This window comes from Hypomesus nipponensis, chromosome 17 (genome assembly GCF_054491055.1).
Source record: "Hypomesus nipponensis isolate SF chromosome 17, ASM5449105v1, whole genome shotgun sequence".
Classification (NCBI taxonomy): domain Eukaryota; kingdom Metazoa; phylum Chordata; class Actinopteri; order Osmeriformes; family Osmeridae; genus Hypomesus; species Hypomesus nipponensis.
Genome location: NC_140377.1, coordinates 18,356,627 through 18,374,930, shown reverse-complemented (window position 1 = coordinate 18,374,930; position 18,304 = coordinate 18,356,627). Strand labels below are relative to the sequence as shown.

The 18,304-nt window shown below is 51.8% G+C and overlaps 1 protein-coding gene across 1 annotated transcript in view; it reads left to right on the top strand.

Annotated features, from left to right (window-relative positions):
- LOC146253805 (protein shisa-8) overlaps nucleotides 1–18,304 on the top strand; it is a 47,100-nt gene extending 28,796 nt beyond the window's left edge. Inside the window, exons 3-4 of the mRNA XM_084678589.1 lie at nucleotides 11,937–12,053; nucleotides 17,739–18,304. Of these exons, the coding sequence (XP_084534715.1) occupies nucleotides 11,937–12,053; nucleotides 17,739–18,304 (683 nt within the window). The remainder of the gene's footprint in view (nucleotides 1–11,936; nucleotides 12,054–17,738) is intronic.

The window sequence follows — 18,304 nt, the reverse complement described above, 5'->3', positions numbered from 1 at the left end:
TTAGAAAGAACAAGCGAGAGGGAGAGAGGCTGAGAGAGACAGAGAGAGAGAGAACGAGACTGTGTGAGAGAGAGTCTGAGCGACAGGGCGAGAGAGACAGAGAGAGAGAAAGAGAGAGAGAGAGAGAGAGAGAGAGAGAGAGAGAGAGAGAGAGAGAGAGAGAGGAAGAGAGTGAGAGAACAAAGAAAGAGATCAACATGAGTAGATGAAGTGTCAGGCGGGGGGGGAAGGAGGGAAGGCGGAAAGGTGTGAGAGAGAGAGAGAGAGAGAGAGAGAGAGAGAGAGAGAGAGAGAGAGAGAGAGAGGGAGAGGGAGAGGGAGAGGGAGAGGGAGAGAGAGAGAGAGAGAGAGAGAGAGAGAGAGAGGAGGGTTCTGATGAGGTGACAAAAGGAGGTGAGAAACAAAGTGGGACTAAGGGAGCAAAATTGGGAGGAAAATAGAAATATAGTGAGAAAGATGAGGACAGGCAGGGGAAATAGAATTTGGAGGGAAAAAAGTCGAGACTGCTGGGTGAAATGGAGGTGGAATGGACGCCCAGGATGAGGTGTGTGTGGGGGGAGGGGGCATATTCATATAGGATGTTTAGGGAAATGCGGATGACAGAAATGGATATCCCTTTTTTCAGTCTCGGGGGGGGGGGGGGAAACTGGCACCTTTCAACCTTTTCAACTTCAATTCTCCAACTTCTCCTCTCCCCTCCCCCCTCTATCTATATCAGCGGGCCTTTACTACCTCCTTGGCAGATTAAATGTCACTGGACAGCTTACATGTGATGGGTACAGAGTGAGGGAAATGTCAAGCATGGTAAAGGGTGACATATCAATCTGTCTAGTAGCTGTGTGTGTGTGTGTGTGTGTGTGTGTTTATGAGATCCTATATAGGCACAACATTACCATTTTCATGTCATTGAATGTGGTAGACTTGTAAACTGTAGGCTGGTCGAGATTCCTCGTCAGATTTTGTGTATGTGTGCGTGAGGGATCCGCGTGATAGAACTGGGATTGGATTCAACGGCTCTCGACTTCAGACACGCGTTAACTGTATTCATGTTTGCGTGCGCGCGCACGCATTTAGCAAACGGACCCTCGAGCGGTACACTCCATCTGTACTGCTTTCGTCAATAAAGAGGTGAATCACTGATTAACAAATGTCAGCCAACATGACCTTGGCCTATGAAGTCACACGGCTGTTGCTAATCAGACGCAGTAGCACTGAAAACAAAACCTTCCCATCGGTATCGAGTCTTGACTCATCGACATGATCGCCAGATGAACAATAAAGCAGGTGCATTTTCTAAAGCACCCCTCCGTGCTGTCCTACAATCCGAAAAGGGATTCGTAAGAGCAGGTGAACGTGTGTTAAACTAACAGCTCCAGCAGCGGTAAGGGTGCGTTTGTGACGCCACGCTGATCAGGAGAACAAGCGTGATTATCTGGAGACGGAGCGAACGCACGTCTCGATGAGGAGGCAGAGACGCTGCAGCAGCCCAGGTGTGACAGAGCCCACAAATAAGGGCCTTGGGAGAGGGAGGGAGGGGAGGGAGGAGAAGGGGATGGGGAGGGAGGGAGGGAGGGTGGAGAGGGAGGAGAGGGAGGCAAGGGAGGGAGGGGGAGGGAAGGTGGAGAGGGGGGAGGGGGAGGGAGGACAGGGAAGGGACAGGGTGGAGTGGGGGGATTTGGAGAGGGAGGGAGGAAGAGGGGGAAAGGGAGAAACAGAGATAGGAAGAGATGTTGAACAAAGGATGGAAAAGAAGGAACACGTAGAGAAAAGGGAAAAAGGGAGGACTGGAGCAGAGCGGAGGGGAAAGGAGTGGAGGGGAGGAGAGAAAAGGAGGGGAGAAGGGAGGAGGAGAAAGTAGATGAGTGAAAAGGAGGGGAGAGGGGAGTAGAGGAGTGGAGAGGAGAGAGTGGCAAGCACTCCAACAGGGGGGAAGGAGACGTGGAAAGAGAATGATCTTTATCCACTGTGACAGGAGAGCAGCTGGATGCTGTGATATGTATGTTTCTCTCAGTCTTCCTCTTCTTCCTCTCCTTTTTTAAACATGTCTCTTAGCCATCTGGTCTCTTATTCTTCTTCTATCCAATGCCTCTCTCTCTGTCACTGTCAATGTCTCTCTCTCTCCCGCGTCCCCTAAACCAATTCATTTCATCTCATGCCATTACACCTTTCTCTCGTGGAGTGCCTCCCTCTCTCCATTGTTATTCCTCTCTCTCTCTCTCTCTCTCTCTCTCTCTCTCTCTCTCTCTCTCTCTCTCTCTCTCTCTCTCTCTCCCCCTTTCTCTCACAACCCCTCCCTCCTCCTCTCCCAAGACAATGGAGGATTGAACAGTGTGGTATAACAGCCAATTACAAATCTGCGTGGGAGCTCATTAAGCCCCCCCTACCCCCCTTCAGTTACCCCCCAGCCCCGCCCCGCCCCCACACACACACACACACACCTCCCTCGCCCCAACACCCCCTTTTCCCTAGGTTCCCCTGGCTTAGTGACCCACTACGGCACCATACAAATCAAGCTCTAGCCAGATCATACCAAGTCAATAACAGAAATGGGGAGGGGCAGAGTGGAAAAGAGAGAGAGAGAGAGGGGGGGGGAGTCGAGAGAGAAAGAGGGAGTGAGGTAGAGGGAGAGTGGGAGAGAGAGAGAGAGAGAGAGAGAGAGAGAGAGAGAGAGAGAGAGAGAGACAGAGAGAGAGAGAGAGAGAGAGAGAGAGAGTGGGAGAGGGAGAGTGGGAGAGGGAGAGTGGGAGAGAGACAGTCCAGAGAGAAAGAGAAAGATGAGGGTGATTTGAAGGTCAAAAGACTGGGGCTGTCTGTTAATGTGTCTGCACTTCATCAATCACAGTTAGCAATGGTGGGGGTTTGCGCACGCTCTCTGACTACAAGACTGTATTGTATATGTGTACAATTTTGCATGTGTGTGTCGGTGTATGTTTGTGCACGCACACATACTGCATGTGAGAAAAAGACAGGGAGAAAGAAATGTGTTTGACGGGAAAAATCCCCTTCCCTTGATCCCTCGCGTCACAAGGAAAAAAGCTTCCCTTTTCTTAATGGGAAACATCCACCATCATCCTGAAAGGCTATTTCCAGACATTGTTATGCTATGCCATTTAGAACATACCTAACAAAAAGGACGCAAGATCCACGCCATGTTTAAATATCCTGGATGTGGGGAAGAAGATGAGGTGGTAAAGGTAGTGATGTCCCTGCGCTGAGCCCTACCCGGACTGCTGTGAATACAGATGATCTTATCGTGTGAGCTTTCTGCACACACACACACACACACACACATACACACACACACACACACACACACACACGAGGGGATAGCATGACGGAAGGCGTACTTGTGCCTCTCGTCTCATCTGAGACTTGAACACGGCACGTTGCCTGTGCAATCACATTCTTCTGTGGGGCTGCAGAAATGAAGCAGGCAGCGTGGGGCTGAGGCTGGGGCTGGGGCAGGGGCTGGGGTTGGGGTTGGGGCTGGGGCTGGGGTTGGGGCTGGGGCTGGGGTTGGGGCTGAGGCTGGGGCTGGGGCAGGGGCTGGGGTTGGGCCAGGGGCTGGGGTTGGGGCTGGGGCTGAGGCTGGGGCTGAGGCTGGGGCAGGGGCTGGGGTTGGGCCAGGGGCTGGGGTTGGGGTTGGGGTTGGGGCTGGGGTTGGGGCTGGGGCTGGGGTTGGGGTTGGGGTTGGGGCTGAGGCTGGGGCAGGGGCTGAGGCTGGGGTTGGGGCTGAGGCTGGGGTTGGGGCTGGGGCTGGGGCTGGGGCTGAGGCTGGGGCTGAGGCTGGGGCAGGGGCTGGGGTTGGGGCAGGGGCTGGGGTTGGGGCTGGGGCTGGGGTTGGGGCTGGGGCTGGGGTTGGGGCTGGGGTTGGGGTTGGGGTTGGGGTTGGGGCTGGGGCTGGGGTTGGGGCTGGGGCTGGGGTTGGGGCTGGGGTTGGGGTTGGGGTTGGGGTTGGGGTTGGGGTTGGGGTTGAGGCTGGGGCTGGGGTTGGGGCATGCACAGCGGTGGGAAAAGGTGAACTTCACTGTCAAACACGCAATACCTTACATACACCAGTCACACGGGCCTGCATGAGTACCTGCACACAGAGACAGCTACAGCACATTCACACCCACACACACACACACACACACACACTAACACACATATAGACACACACACATAAACACACACACAGTGACTGTATTGTACATGTATAACTGAAGAGATACACAGCAACACAAAGTAAGAGAATCAGCAGCATGTTGTGTGTGTGTGTGTGTGTGTGTGTGTGTGCACGTACAGTAAATACATGTCTGTGGCAGTGACATAACTGCTGTGGAGGGATCATAGCCGGTAGCAGGAGAGGCCCTTACTAACAAGCAGGGGGCAACGAGAGAAAACTAAACAACACTCAACTCTCAGTATCCTACCATACACACACACACACACACACACACATAGTCATATCACTGTCATCCCCGCTTAACCATCAAATTACATCACAGCCAATGGTCCCTACCTCTGTGGTGAGGCAGGCCAGGGGGGGGCTGGGAGGCGACGGCTCTTTACTGACATCACATCACATCCAACACTCTCAGACCATCTGAACTGACTGGGTCTGAGGTTTACAGTTGAGACCAATTAGTGTCCGATTTATTTTGACACCTTTGAATCCATTCCGTATTGACGTTCCTCATGTAATTATCACCAGGACTGGCTGTTGTGTGCCGAGGTGGCAAGTTCAGGTTGGACAGTAGAAGTGTCACCGTGTGTTGGTTCCACACCTGTGCCGAGCCAGCTGATTCCAATCGAGCAGCTTCGCTAATTAGCTCAGTCCTCACAGCTGATTGGATTACCAGCTGGCTCAGTGCCCGGGCAGAACCAACACATTTGGGAACCTGGTTTTGGCCTCATCTCTAGCCTCATCCCTGGCCTCATCCTCATCGTCCTCGTCCTCATCATCGGCATCTTTGTCACGTTCTTGTCGTTGCATAAGAGCCCCTCCGCACCAGACGACCCCTCCTCTTTCATCCGAGGGTGCTTCTTGCTCCCGCCCGCATCAAAGTCCTCCCCAGTAATATTTAATAGAGAAATTAATATGCATCCTCACTGCTCTTTCTTCCTGTGTGAAGTCATGCATAATGGATGGATTGCTCCACGGTTCTTGCTTGTACAACTTCAGGAAGATTAGGAAATGGGATGGTGGGACGAGGAGCGGGGGGGGCTCGGAGTTGTCTTGCCTCTCTCTTTTTGTATTTATCTCTCTCTCTTTTAAATGTTTTCATTTCCCCCTTTCTCTCTGTAACACTCCTTACTGCCCATAGGAGCGTGTTTCATCCAGGCCCCTCGGTCACGTCTGTGCTGAGTACACAAGGCCATGTTGGTGAACGCGGTTCTCTCTGGAGCTTTGCAGTTGAAAAACCCTGCGTTTTCCCCTTAGATAGACCCCTGGTCATCGCTGTCTATGTCTAATTGAACCTGTGGGGCATCTTTGTGAGAAATTCCACCATAAACCGGTGAACTCCAGGTTGAAAGAGTGAGTGGTTGGACCACTCGCCATGTCCTGCGTCTTTGCTCACGCTTTGGAAACCCGACCATGTAAACCACACTTGTAGTTCAGATCGATAGACAAACGTGGAGGACGAGTGGTCGTGGTGTAAGGATGTGGATGGAGATATACCAGTGCTTAGGAGGCAAACAACCTGAGGTGTCTCTGACATACTCTACAAAGGCTAATTCCGTGTCGGTGTAAGTGTTCTCTCGGGGTCATTCCAGGGTTATACAAACCCGTTCTGCAGACTGAGTAACTCTGGTACAAGCATTCCTATCTAAGGTGTCAATTCTCAGGGTAGGTGTCAGAAAGACATTGCCAACCAGAGAGAGAGAGAGACGAAAACTTTAATTAAACACATTCCACATGCTAACAAAAGTGCTATTAGGCCCTTTAGCAGCAAGCATCTCGTGTCAGTATCCCAGAACTTCAAATATGATTTCTGAAACTCCCATTAAAGATTTAGCCTTGCTAATTGGTGGCACCACATAATGGGCTGTTGCGTAACGTGAGGTTTGAACTCACAGCAGGTAAAGTCTGTGAGGAGGGTTTAAGAGAATTGTACAATACAATTACCTCCACTGAATAATGAATGTATTTTGCAGTTCAAAAGCGTCTGTTGAGACGCCACAGTCCCGAGGTTGGGACTGTGGTGGAGTGTCAGGGTGAGTTATGGATGTGAAGGGACAGACACAGTCTAGAAGCTGATTCCAGGGAGAATTTTACAAATGTAATGAAAGTTTCTAGAGTACTGTGCTTGGTGCTTGTTCATGCAGAACTCCACACATACTCAAGGATTTGGGTTTGGGAAGCATCTCGACACAAACAGACGTGTTTGTTTTGTGGAAGGAGCTTTTATTGTGTAACGGACTGGTTTTGTGTTGCTTTGTAATAGTTGTGTAAAACTTAAGCTGTCTTTGTGTGGGGAAAAGTGTGTGTGTATGAAGTGGAGTGTGTAAATGTCAACCATCATACAGTCAATAGTACATAGAGTTCCCTCAGCACAGCTCAACATTGATGACTCTTGGCTCGCTGGTGAGCGATGGTGCACTGAGGGGGAATTGACTTTAATGGACCATAATTCAGCATTGTGTGTGTATGTGTGTGTTTGTGTGTGTGTGTGTGTGTGTCAAACAAAGGCAGGGATACACTCTTGCCTCTAAATCTCCAGGCTGTGAAGGGCTGACCACAGCAAAGCCTTTGTCCTGGCTGAGCTCCTCATCCCAGGTAGAGGGGGGGCGGTGGTAGGGGGGGGCAGGCAGGCAGGCAGGCAGGCAGGCAGGCGGGCAGGTTGGTAGGTAGGTAGGTAGGTAGGTAGGTAGGTAGGTAGGTAGGTAGGTAGGTAGGTAGGTAGGTAGGTAGGCAGGTAGGTAGGCAGGCAGGTATGCAGGCAGACAGGAAGATAAGCAGGCAGGCAAACAGACAAGTAGACAGGTTGGCAAGCAGGCAGGCAGGGTACTTAGCACTGAGAGGAGCTGCATCTTCACATGTTTTAATTGGGAGAGCTCATTTCAGCTGCCAAGCCTTAGCTACAGTGGATTTGCGGCTGTTTAAATGAGTCATGCCAGAGTACAGAGTCTAATGATAGAAACACGTGTGCTTGTGTGTGTTTGTGTGTGTGTGTTTGTGTGTATGTGAGGCAAGGTGTGTGTGACATACAGTGTGTGTGAGTATGAGGCAACGTGTGCGTGTCTGGGGGCATCAGTGTCAGACAATGTGTGTGTGTCTGTGTGCGTGATTGTGAGGCACAGTGTGTGTGTGTGTGTGTGTGTGTGTGTGTGTGCGAGGCAGGGCAGGTGGGGCAGGGTAATGTTCTCCGTGCTCTGGCGTCCACGGCTAGGTGTTCTAATCTGCAGTGTGAGTGCATGAGAAGGCTTCTCAGGCCTAATCAGCTTACTGCACCAAACTGCACTGGAGGCAGAGCGGGGAGACAGACGCAGAGAGAGAGAGGGAAAGAGAGGAAGAGGGGGAGAGAGAGACAGAGATAGAGAGACAGAGAGAGAGAGAGAGAGAGAGAGAGAGAGAGAGAGAGAGAGAGAGAGAGAGAGAGAGAGAGAGAGAGAGAGAGAGAGAGAGAGAGAGAGAGAGAGAGAGAGAGAGAGAGAGAGAGAGAGGGAGAGAGAGGGAGAGAGACACATCGGTGGATGGAAGAGAAAGACATGGCGGAGAGAAGGGCAGAGGGGGGTGGCGGAAAAGAGAGAGAGCGGGGGAGAATGTGGAAAAAGCCCAAAGACAGATGAGAGATATATGGAGGTGCAGCGTAGGGGAGAAAAAGAAGCAGGGAGGGAGGAGATGAAAAGAGTGAAAGTGAGATGGATAGGGAGGGAGGGGGGTGGGAGAGGGAGAGAGAATGAGAAAGAGCGTTTAAGCGATGCGTACTATGCGTGCATTTGGAGTCGCTCCCCCCTGCCCCCCTGCCCCCTGCCCCCCCCTGTGCTTCAGAACAGACTGTCAGTGACAGATGTCTTTCCTTTGCTGGAGCTCTTTCCCAAACATCCTCCCCCACTCCACCTCTCTCTCTCTCCTACCCTCTCTACCCCCTTACACTTTTTGTTATCACATTTTGCTATTTTATTTCCCTCTTTGTCTCTCTCTCTCTCTCCCTCTTTGTGAATGTCTCTTTCTCTCCCCCTCGTTGCTCTGTCCTCATCTCTTTCAGGGGTCTGGATCTGCAGTATCAGTGTTTTACATGGACACTATAATCACTTCTGACACTGCTGCACTGGTGCTGTTGTAGATCCAGTAGCCCCCCCCCCCCCCCTGCCTCCCCCCCGCCCCACCCGCCTCCCCCCTGCCTCCCCCCTGCCTCCCCCCCGCCCCCGCAGTGTCACAAGCTACCCAGCTGAAGGCCTTGCAGCACTGGGGGCCTTTGATGTTGAGCCCTGCTGAATTAGGCCATCACCCAGCAGCACTCTGCACACCAGCTCAGCCCTGTCTCTCTGCCTGCCTGTCTGCTTGCCTGCCTGCCTGTCTCTCTGCCTCTCTCCCTGCCTACCTTCCCACCTCCTTGCCTCCATTCCAAATATATGTTCAGGACACACACACACACATCTACTGTGTCTTTCTCGTGCCTCTCCTCTCTAATTCACTCTTTCTCTATTTCCGTTTCTTTCTCTTTCTTTCTGTGTCTATCTCTGTCTCTCTATCTCTGTCTCTCTCTTTCGTTCGTTTTCTCTCTCTTTCTCTCACAGGCTGCCTTTTCTTGATCTTTCTCTTTCGCTCTCAAACTAACAAATGCATGTTGTGAAGCTTATCAACATGCAGGCCTTAGAGACTTCATCAGTTCACCAGTCTATGTTCCACCAGCTATGTACCACACAGGGGAGACGGGTATAAAAACCCCACAAAAAACAACAACATCGTCTGAATATAATGGGGCGCACTTGACAGGGGCCAGAGAGAAGAGAAGAAATGCACACCAGTACTACCGCCCAGTTGCCCCCAGACCACAGCCCCCAGCACCCAGCCTACTGCCCCTCGTCTCCAGCCTCCTGCCGCCTGTCCTGTTCCATATCATGGCCTGGACACATGGTCTATCCTGTCCCTGGGGTGAAACTGGACACCAGCCAGGGTTCATTTCATCGATGGAATTAGTTGATGTTACCTCTGTAACTCTCCACCTCTCCATTTGTTCTTTCCACTGATGTTTAGCGAGAACGGGATTTATGAAGCCAGTTTTTGGCATCCTGACAAAGCCACGGTGAGGGGTGGGCTGGGAGGTAGAGTTAGGGTGAGGGAGCAGTCATAGAGAAAGGGGAATAGAGGCAAGGACCTTGCTTGAGATGGTGGGGAATATCCAACACATGCAACTTATGAGAGAGCCGGGGTAAAACGACAGAGAGAAAAAGAAAGCGCACGAGAGAAAGAGAGTCAATGCGGGCGAATGAGTGCTGGTGTCACAGTGACGTTAGCGGTGGTGAACTGTTGCACGAAAGCCCGTCAATTTTCCGCACGCACTCAGCACTCGGTGCTCTGCACTCAGCATGCATCGTGATCACATATCAATTACACAGGGATGTGAAGCGCCATTTCTAATTCAATCGGTCAACTCTGGAGCCATTCCACTCCTCGCCTCAACCCTCCCTCCTTCTTTTCTCACAGCAGAAAGGGATGACTTCGGAAACGTATTTATTTATGTCAACAGTTGCCGCCCCTGCCTCCCCCCCATGCCCCCCTGCCCCCCTGCCCCCCCCCCCCCCAATCCGTGGATGAAATAACTCCTCGTCATCTGCATTTTTTGGGACGCTCGTGATTATCGCCGACCCTTTTTAGAATCTTTGATGTCCAACACCAGAGACACTTTTTATCTTTGTAGTTGCTGTTCTTGTTGTTGTTATTGTTGTGGTGGTCACACAGGGAACAATTAAAGCTGAGAGCTGAAGGGGAGAAAGTCTGAGAGCAGCTATTGTAGGGGCAGTGCTGAAGAATTGAGGCTTGGGGAGACTCCTGTAGATGGATAACAGAAGTTAATTGCTGATGTAACCATGGACCAAGCCTCCTTCTCATCTCTTTGATTTGACAAGATGGCTGTGACGAACGTCTGAACAATTTTGACTCAGCAATTTTCCAGTAGGCAGAGACGCACCCCTGAAAAAACGATTTCAGCCTCCTCTGCTTCCCACACTTGGGCAAACTGCCAGACACACCGACACATGTGGCTCTCTTCATGTCAACATGTGCTCTTCCCATTGGCCGGGGAGCCAGTATTACCTCGGCCTATTGGTTGGGGGAGAGTACCAGAGATGGCAGGCTTGGTGTGTGTGTGTGTGTGTGTTCAGAGCAGTGCTGAGCAGAGCGGCCCAGAGCGAGCCTCTGTCTGTCACTTCGGCTCAGAGGGTGTCGTGTTCCTCTGACTGGGCTCTCAGAAGCACAAGCTGGTGTAAACGTGTTGATGTTGAGTGTACATGAATAGTGGATTCACTATTGTAGCTCATCACTCGGTCATCTTGCTGGGATTGTTTGCTGGGTCTTTCGATTCTGGGTCTATTCCAATCTCAAGTTTATTTGCCATTGGAGAAAAGGACAGTGTACAGGGACATTGATATTTGTGGTTCGGCTCTCTTGGCAGTTTTCTACCAGCGTGTGCGTGTGTGTGCAGGTGTGTGTACGTGTGTCTGCAGGTTACCTTCCCCGAGTAAACGGATAAACCCATCTTTTTGAAGGCTGCGCGCGGTATTGACTCATCATCTGCAGAGAGCTTTGCATGAGCGAGCGTGATGAAACCCCGCCCATGACCCTCAACCTGCCCCCGACCTCTGACCCCCAGACGGCGCCCTGCGGGCGGGACGGCAACACATTAGGCTGGGTTTCCTCGGCACGTCGATGACACACTGCATGCATGTGTGTTTGTGTATCAAAACAATCCATGCAGCTGTGCTCCCTCTGGGCGCACAGGAAGAGGGGTCTAGCTTGCTCCCAACGCAGCGCTGCCACGACATGCTGGCGGTGTGTGTTGCGCTCGCGTGTGTTTGCATCCGTGTGTGCGTGTGTCGAGTACAATATGTCGCGTGCCAGTGAAAGGGATGTCCGTGACTGTCCCGACCCCAGACGAGACCACGTTAACCCCTCACTCCGGTTGACCCCGCGGGGGGCGGGGCATGGCGGGGGCGATGGTAGTGATGAGGGGGTTGGGTTGGCAGGGTTCAGACCAGGACTCTCTGGTAATGACTGCTGTGACCTTGACACAGTGCTGTACAGCACAGACGGAGCAGGGCAAGGCAGCAGTGACACAGGGCTAGCTACAGCAGCGTGAGAATGTGCTGCTGTGCTACGCCTGTGACCTCTGTGTAAATTGCCCTGGGACAGAGAGTGTTTAATGTCCAGAGGATGAGTTCTTGTAACTGATTGGGCTGTGTGTGTGTGCGTGTGTTTGGGGGAGGGGGTTTGAGTATTTAAACCCCCTCCAAGGGCACCTCTCTGTGACCGTGTCGCTGTATTGTTTCTTGTAAGCTGCTGTTGACGAGAACGAAAATAGAGACACACCACAGATAAAACAAACACGCACACACGATGCTCCAGAAGGTCACTAAATGTGCCCCGAGTCCTCTTCCCTTTATTGCTTGGGAGTGAATGACAGTTCTGTCCACTTTTGTTTGATCTCTTTAACCTCTTTCCCCTCCCTCCCTCCCTCCCTCCCTCCCTCCCTCCCTCCCTCCCTCCCTCCCTCCCTCCCTCCCTCCCTCCCTCCCTCCCTCCCTCCCTCCCTCCCTCCCTCCCTCCCTCCCTCCCTCCCTCCCTCCCTCCCTCCCTCGCTCCCTCCCCCTCGCTCTCCCCCTTTCGCTCCCCCTTTCTCTCCTCTTCTCTCTCTCCCCCCTTCTTCTCTCCTACTCTGCCCCTCCCTTGCCCGTCCCTGTTTTCCTCCCCCTCCCCCCACCTCTCCCTGCTTCTCCTCCCCTCTCAGACCACAACCACCTGAACAATGCTGCGCTGTCACCTCTGGGCCCAGCGATGGCGCTGTCCCACCCTCACAACAACCTGGGCCTGGGCTTTAACAAGTACACTTCCCTCAAGGCAGTGGGTAAGCAAACACCAACACACACCAACGCGGAAAACATACCACAACCACCGTCACACACTGGAGTACCGCTAGGACCGTCACATCCACAGACAGATCTGAAGGTAGATTAGTTATGTCTGCAGAGTCAGCCAGGATGAGCCGTCTTGATCCTACCATGACGTACGTCTCGCACAGGAAGTCGCTGTCTGGAATTTCATCTCATGCCCTTTGACTCGCTCCCACAACTGACAACCTTTCATAAACACCCCTTCAGCCAGCTTCACCACCGAGAAGCTAGCCATTCTATGGCCTGGATGGGTTGGTATCATTTCTGAGTGACCTTAACCAATTCAACTTGGTTCCTGGCATCCATGTATAAACTTCCTTAAAACAAAAATGTCTAGCTAAACTTTACTCTACAATAGGCACTTTTTGCGTTAAAAGGGAATCTTTAATTAACAAAGAAAAGGTTCCCCCACCAGTTCCAAACACAACCAACCCGCTGAAAGTAGAAGAATGAAAAAATAAAAAAACGTTGATTCAACCACTACTATTAATACTCTCTCTCTTCCTCTCTGAGTCTCTGAAACACACAGGAACAAGCACACACACTGTCACACGCACAGAGCTGGTAGCAGCTGAAACACAGGCAGGAACAATGGTGCCGGACAGCGCTCATTGCTGAATGACAGTATGTGTCTGGACAGGTCTGTAGTGAGTAGAGACAACAGGGAGAGGTGGCTCAGTCCCTTAGCTACCCCACTGGCTACACACACACACAGGCACACACACATACACACAGGCACACACAAATACACAAATCTGCACACCTACACACACACACAGGCACACAAATACACAAACCCGCACACATACACACACACACATGCTGTACATGCATACACTTGCCGACACACACATGCTCACACACATCCGCAGACATGCCCCCCCCCCCCCCACACACACACACACACACACTGCATCAGCTCATCACTCCGGATTGACAAGGACACTGTGTCCAGCGCTGACTGACAGCGCCACACATGTACATCCACACATGGAGCACGGTGCGTGTGGCCATACACAATCCGTCTCCCGAGCTCTGGCTGCAACAGTCCGAGCTCAAACGCCGGGAAATGGAGTAGAGCTCGTCTTATCATTCGGCTCGCCGAATAAAATAGGCCGATTGCACCTCGGGGACCTTCAATAGAAGGGTGCCAAGCGGTTCGGAGTAGGTTGGCATTGGATCGACACAGTCAAACGCTTGAGAGACCAGTTCCATCGGCACGGGAAGCAGGCGCTCTTTGTTTCCTGTCACATCCCTGCTGTTCGATGAGGGTCTCGGTGAAACGCCTCAGCAGAAGGAGCCCTCGCTGGAGCCATCCATGACAATACGACTTGGTCCTTCAAAGTGTTACATTTTAATTGAGCTGGGTGTTTCATTTTCAAAGCCGGCTGCCCCGCATGCTCCACTTACACGCAAACACGCACAGTCATTGTGCACGCATGTATACCCTAGCGCGCACGCACAATATATTATTACAGAGCACGCGCCGACTCACGCACAACACACGCACGGTATACGACATATACACTGCGCACAGACACACAAACGTATTTTATTACACAGCGCACACAGACTCACACTACACACATAAAGGGCTTTGCATATACATTGCAAACACACACACACAGCAACATGTATTACTGCACGGTACACGCAGACTCACACAACACCCAGACAGTCCATGGCACATGCACGCGCAGCACCAAGTGTGAGTTGCCGTGTTGTGGTGGATGCCAGGGTCCGACGGCGCTGCACAGTGGGGCGCTCCCTCCTCAGGCCCTTGACCAGGACACGCCTCCTGGCCGGGGGAGCACCGAGGCCTCGCACCGCCTGCTTCCTTATTTACACCCTGCCTCTCCACTGATCTTCGGGGCAAGGTTGCTCTTTAGTTCTCTTTCTTTGCATCTCTCTCTCTCTTTCTCTCTGTCTCTCTCTCTATTTCTCTCTACCTCTCTTTCTCTCTGTCTCTCTGTCTCTCTCTTTCTCTTTCTCTCTGTCTCTCTGTCTCTCTGTCTCTCTTTCTCTCTGTCTCTCTCTCTCTCTTTTTCTCTGTCTCTCTGTCTCTTTGTCTCTCTGTCTCTCTGTCTCTCTCTCTCTCTCTCTCTGTGTTTGTCTATCTGTCTCTCTCTCTCTTTGTCTCTCTCTCTCTGTGTTTGTCTATCTGTCTCTCTCTCTCTTTGTCTCGTTTCCCTCTCGTTTTTTTTTTTTCACTTGCTCTCTCGTGAACGGGGCGGACAGCCGTATGGTCCCGGGGACACGGGCGTGCATACACAGACACCCACACACATTGACAGCACACTCGTAATGAAATGCGCGCAGATGGCAGGACGAGTAGAGAAAACAGGTTGACGCACAGGATGGCCCAAAACTACTGACGCAGTCGAGAACAAATGGATGAAACACCCCCTCACACCCCCCCCCTTACCCCCCTCCCATATACACCCTCATACACCCCCACACCTACCCACACGCACTCCCCCCACTCACAACCCCTGCAACACACACACACCTACATCCTCATACACCCCCCCCCCCCCCCCCCCACATACACACACACAATTCAGGATTAAGGACTCACTCCTATCATCTCTTCACACGTGATTTCCGCCCTCTAGCAGCGCAATAAACAACCTACTGGTTTATCCTCCTCCTCTGGCTGTGTGCGCAAAGTCATGAGGAGGACAGAGAGCAGTTCAGAAGGTTCTGGAGCCCGTGCCAGTCTACCTCTGCCAGGTGTACCAGCAGGCCTTTGGACTTGGCTGTCCAAGAGCCTATATCTTAATTAAACCCTAACGACTCGAGGGGCCTCCGCCTGGGAGCAAAGGGGTAGAGCGGAGGAGGGAGGGAGGGGGAACGTGATGGAGAGGGCGAGAAAAATGGACAGAGAGGGCAGAGACCCCCGCTGCCGGCGCATATGCCCGCTCGCCACCACGCTTCCTGTGCCACCCAGGGCGGGGCCCGGGAGAAATCACCGGCCGTCACGACGACGTCACCGCCTCCGAGGTCACTACAGTGCAAACTGTCAGTGCCGGGGCCATTAGCATCGTTGCGCCTACGTCGATATTGTTGAATAGTTCGCTTCACGGGCGTTACTGGGTTTAGTCTTTTTCTCTGTCTTGTAAGAGGGCCCTCCCCATTGGTATCTCTCCATGGAGACTGGAGTCGGAAATCCAAGCCCAGGAGTGCTCCTTTCCCTGGCAGAGACTGAGACTGAAGCCAGACTGAGACCGAGACTGAAGCCATTGCTCTAGCTCTACTGGCCTGCACCATCATGATGTGATCACATCCCCCCACTTCCCCTTCCTCACAGGATCATTTCAAACACGGCCATCCGTTCCAACCTGCTTACCCTACAAACAACGGAAAATCAATGAAAATGTCTCTCCAGCCGATTATGAATGACGAGACACCCGCCAGACGCCGCCGCCGCTATTCTCCGACTCAAGCGTTTGACAGGATTCCTATAGTGGGGCCGGTCGGGAATCGCGAGGCTTTTTCCGCTTTTCTTTCACAACCTGGAGAACGTGAAGTATGGCTCGTGTTGTGTATTGGAGAGCTGGCAACAGTCCTGTTACCGTCGTCCTGGCAGCACTGCAGAATTTGGCACATGCCAACGAGCAAGAAAGCCTACCGCCGTTGCTTTGCGCGGTCATTATCGACATAATAGACGACGAATGCCTTCCGACAAAAAAGAATTTGCATAAAATATGACTTTCTTTGGATTGGGCTGTTGAACACGGCTGTCTTTGTGTGTGTAGTTAGTTCTCATAAATATTAGCAGCGGAGACACATAAGCTACACCAGTACCGATGCACGGGGTCAAAAGAAACGTTTTCATAAAACACAAAACCACCAGACATTCCGTCATAGTTTTCCCTTAGCATCCCAACACTACTTGTATTACTAGGTTGTAACATTGTCGAAGGTTTGTGTGTGTCCTGAGAGTACTTCAAGTGAAGGAGAACGTGGCTTATTCACGTCACTGATGAACACCTTTCACATTACATTTTCACATCTCCTCTGTCGGTAACCAATAGGCAAGCAGAGTCCTCAATTACTACAAATAATAATATAATCAACTTGCCTGGCAGACTGTGTGCTTTGTAGGTTCACAACAGTAAAGCCTTGTGCTCTTACTGTATATGCGTGTACAGCAACATGTAGGTTACACATGTCAACAAACTTACCTCACACACACACTCTCTCTCACACATACACACACACACACACACACACACACACACACACACACCCAAAGAGGCTGTCATCAGATGTGTCTGCTCTCTGTCATTCCACTGCTAACATCATTGATTTTTGAAAGAAGGGACCAGGGAGCTGAAATTAAGGGAGACACAGAGAGAAAGAGAGAGTGGGGTGGGGCAGGGGGTGGGAGGAGAGAAGAGAGAGAGAGACAGAGAGAGAGAGAGAGAGAGAGAGAGAGAGAGACAGACAGAGAGAAAGAGAGACAGAGAGAGAGAGAGAGAGAGAGAGAGAGAGAGAGAGAGAGAGAGAGAGAGAGAGAGAGAGAGAGAGAGAGAGAGAGAGAGAGGGAGGGAGGGAGGGAGGGAGAGAGGGAGAGAGGGATAGAGAGAGAGAGAGAGAGGGAGAGAGGGAGAGAGAGAGAGAGAGAGAGAGAGAGAGGAAGAACAACAAGCAGGAGTGTGTGTTTTCCATGATTTTTCTCCTCGTACATTTGTTGTTGTTGTTGAAAGAAAGGCAAAAATGACAAAACAGTGATGTGCGCAAGGTTGTTAGTGTCTGAGGGCTGTGGGGCTTCCGGCGCTGACCTCACCCAGCAGCTCTATACAGCAGCTCTCAGGGCCCTGCCACTAATCCGACACGACACTTCCAACCCGCTCTATTTTTACCCCACTCAAAACTCCCGCTTATGCGCCCGTTGCTGCTGCTGCTGTTCTTCCATTCTCTTTCCCTTTTCTCTCCTTTTTCTCTCTTTGCCTCTCTCTCTCTCTCTCTCTCTCTCTCTCTCTCTCTCTCTCTCTCTCTCTCTCTCTCTATCCCTTTCTCTCTCTCCTTTTCACTCTCTTTGTCTCTCCCTCCCTCTCTCTCTCTCTTGTCTTCTCCTTTCATTCAACTATGACGATGAAAGGTTTGAACCCTCAAATATGAGGGTAGGGAAAAATGAACACGCACACGCACACAAACACACTCACGCTTTGCCAAGATACACTTACACACCTTCATGGTGAAACAAGCCCCTCCAGGCACTGCTGCACATTCTGTCTGTTCTACTTTCATTTTGTTCAAAGTTTACCTGACAGGTTGGCTGGGAGGCCGAGATTGGAGTTGTGAGTGTGTATGTGTGTGTGTTCTGTGAGTGGAAGCCAAAGGCAACAGACTGGGGTCACCTTCATTTTCCTTTTTAAAGTCAAAGGGCTACTATTACAGAGGTAACTGTCTGAGACTGTGGCCCATTAGAACAATAATATACCACCACGGACTGGTATGGCTTTGCATATCAAGGAATTAATTGGTTATATGTCAAATTTGATTAAAAAGTTAATTAATCTTCTCCCCCTCTCTCTCTCTTTCTCTCTCTCTCTCTCTCTCTCTCTCTCTCTCTCTCTCTCTCTCTCTCTCTCTCTCTCTCTCTCTCTCTCTCTCTCTCTCTCTCTCTGCAGACACAGCAGCCAGAGATTACTATAAAAGCTACCCGATGGTGGACTACACCCACCGCCAGTCACCGCCCACCTTCCAGCCAATCGCTTTCCACCCCAAGGACAAGCCCTTCCTCCCTCCCCCGGACATCCACGCCCCATTGGCCATCACCATCAACGCCGGCCAGATCCCCAAGCCTAAGATCTCCAAGACCAACACCCACCCGCTCACCTCCAGTTCGGCCTTCAAAGCCTGGGACCCCAGTAAGAGCCACATCCAGCATCCGACTGCCCACATCCTGCCTTCCCAGCAGCAGCAGCACCACCAACACCACCAGCAGCACCAGCAGCACCAACAGCACCAACAGCACCAACAGCATCAACAGCACCAACAGCACCAACAGCACCAACAGCACCAACAGCTGCACCAACAGAACAGCCGGCGCCAGGCATACTCCAACAAGCGGCAGTTCAGCATCGAGACGCTGCCTGAGCTCTTCTCCCAGCCGCTTGGATACGGACACTCCCCCCACATGCACCCCAAACACAAGGGGCTGCCCACCAACAGCAAGACGGAGGTGACAGTCTGA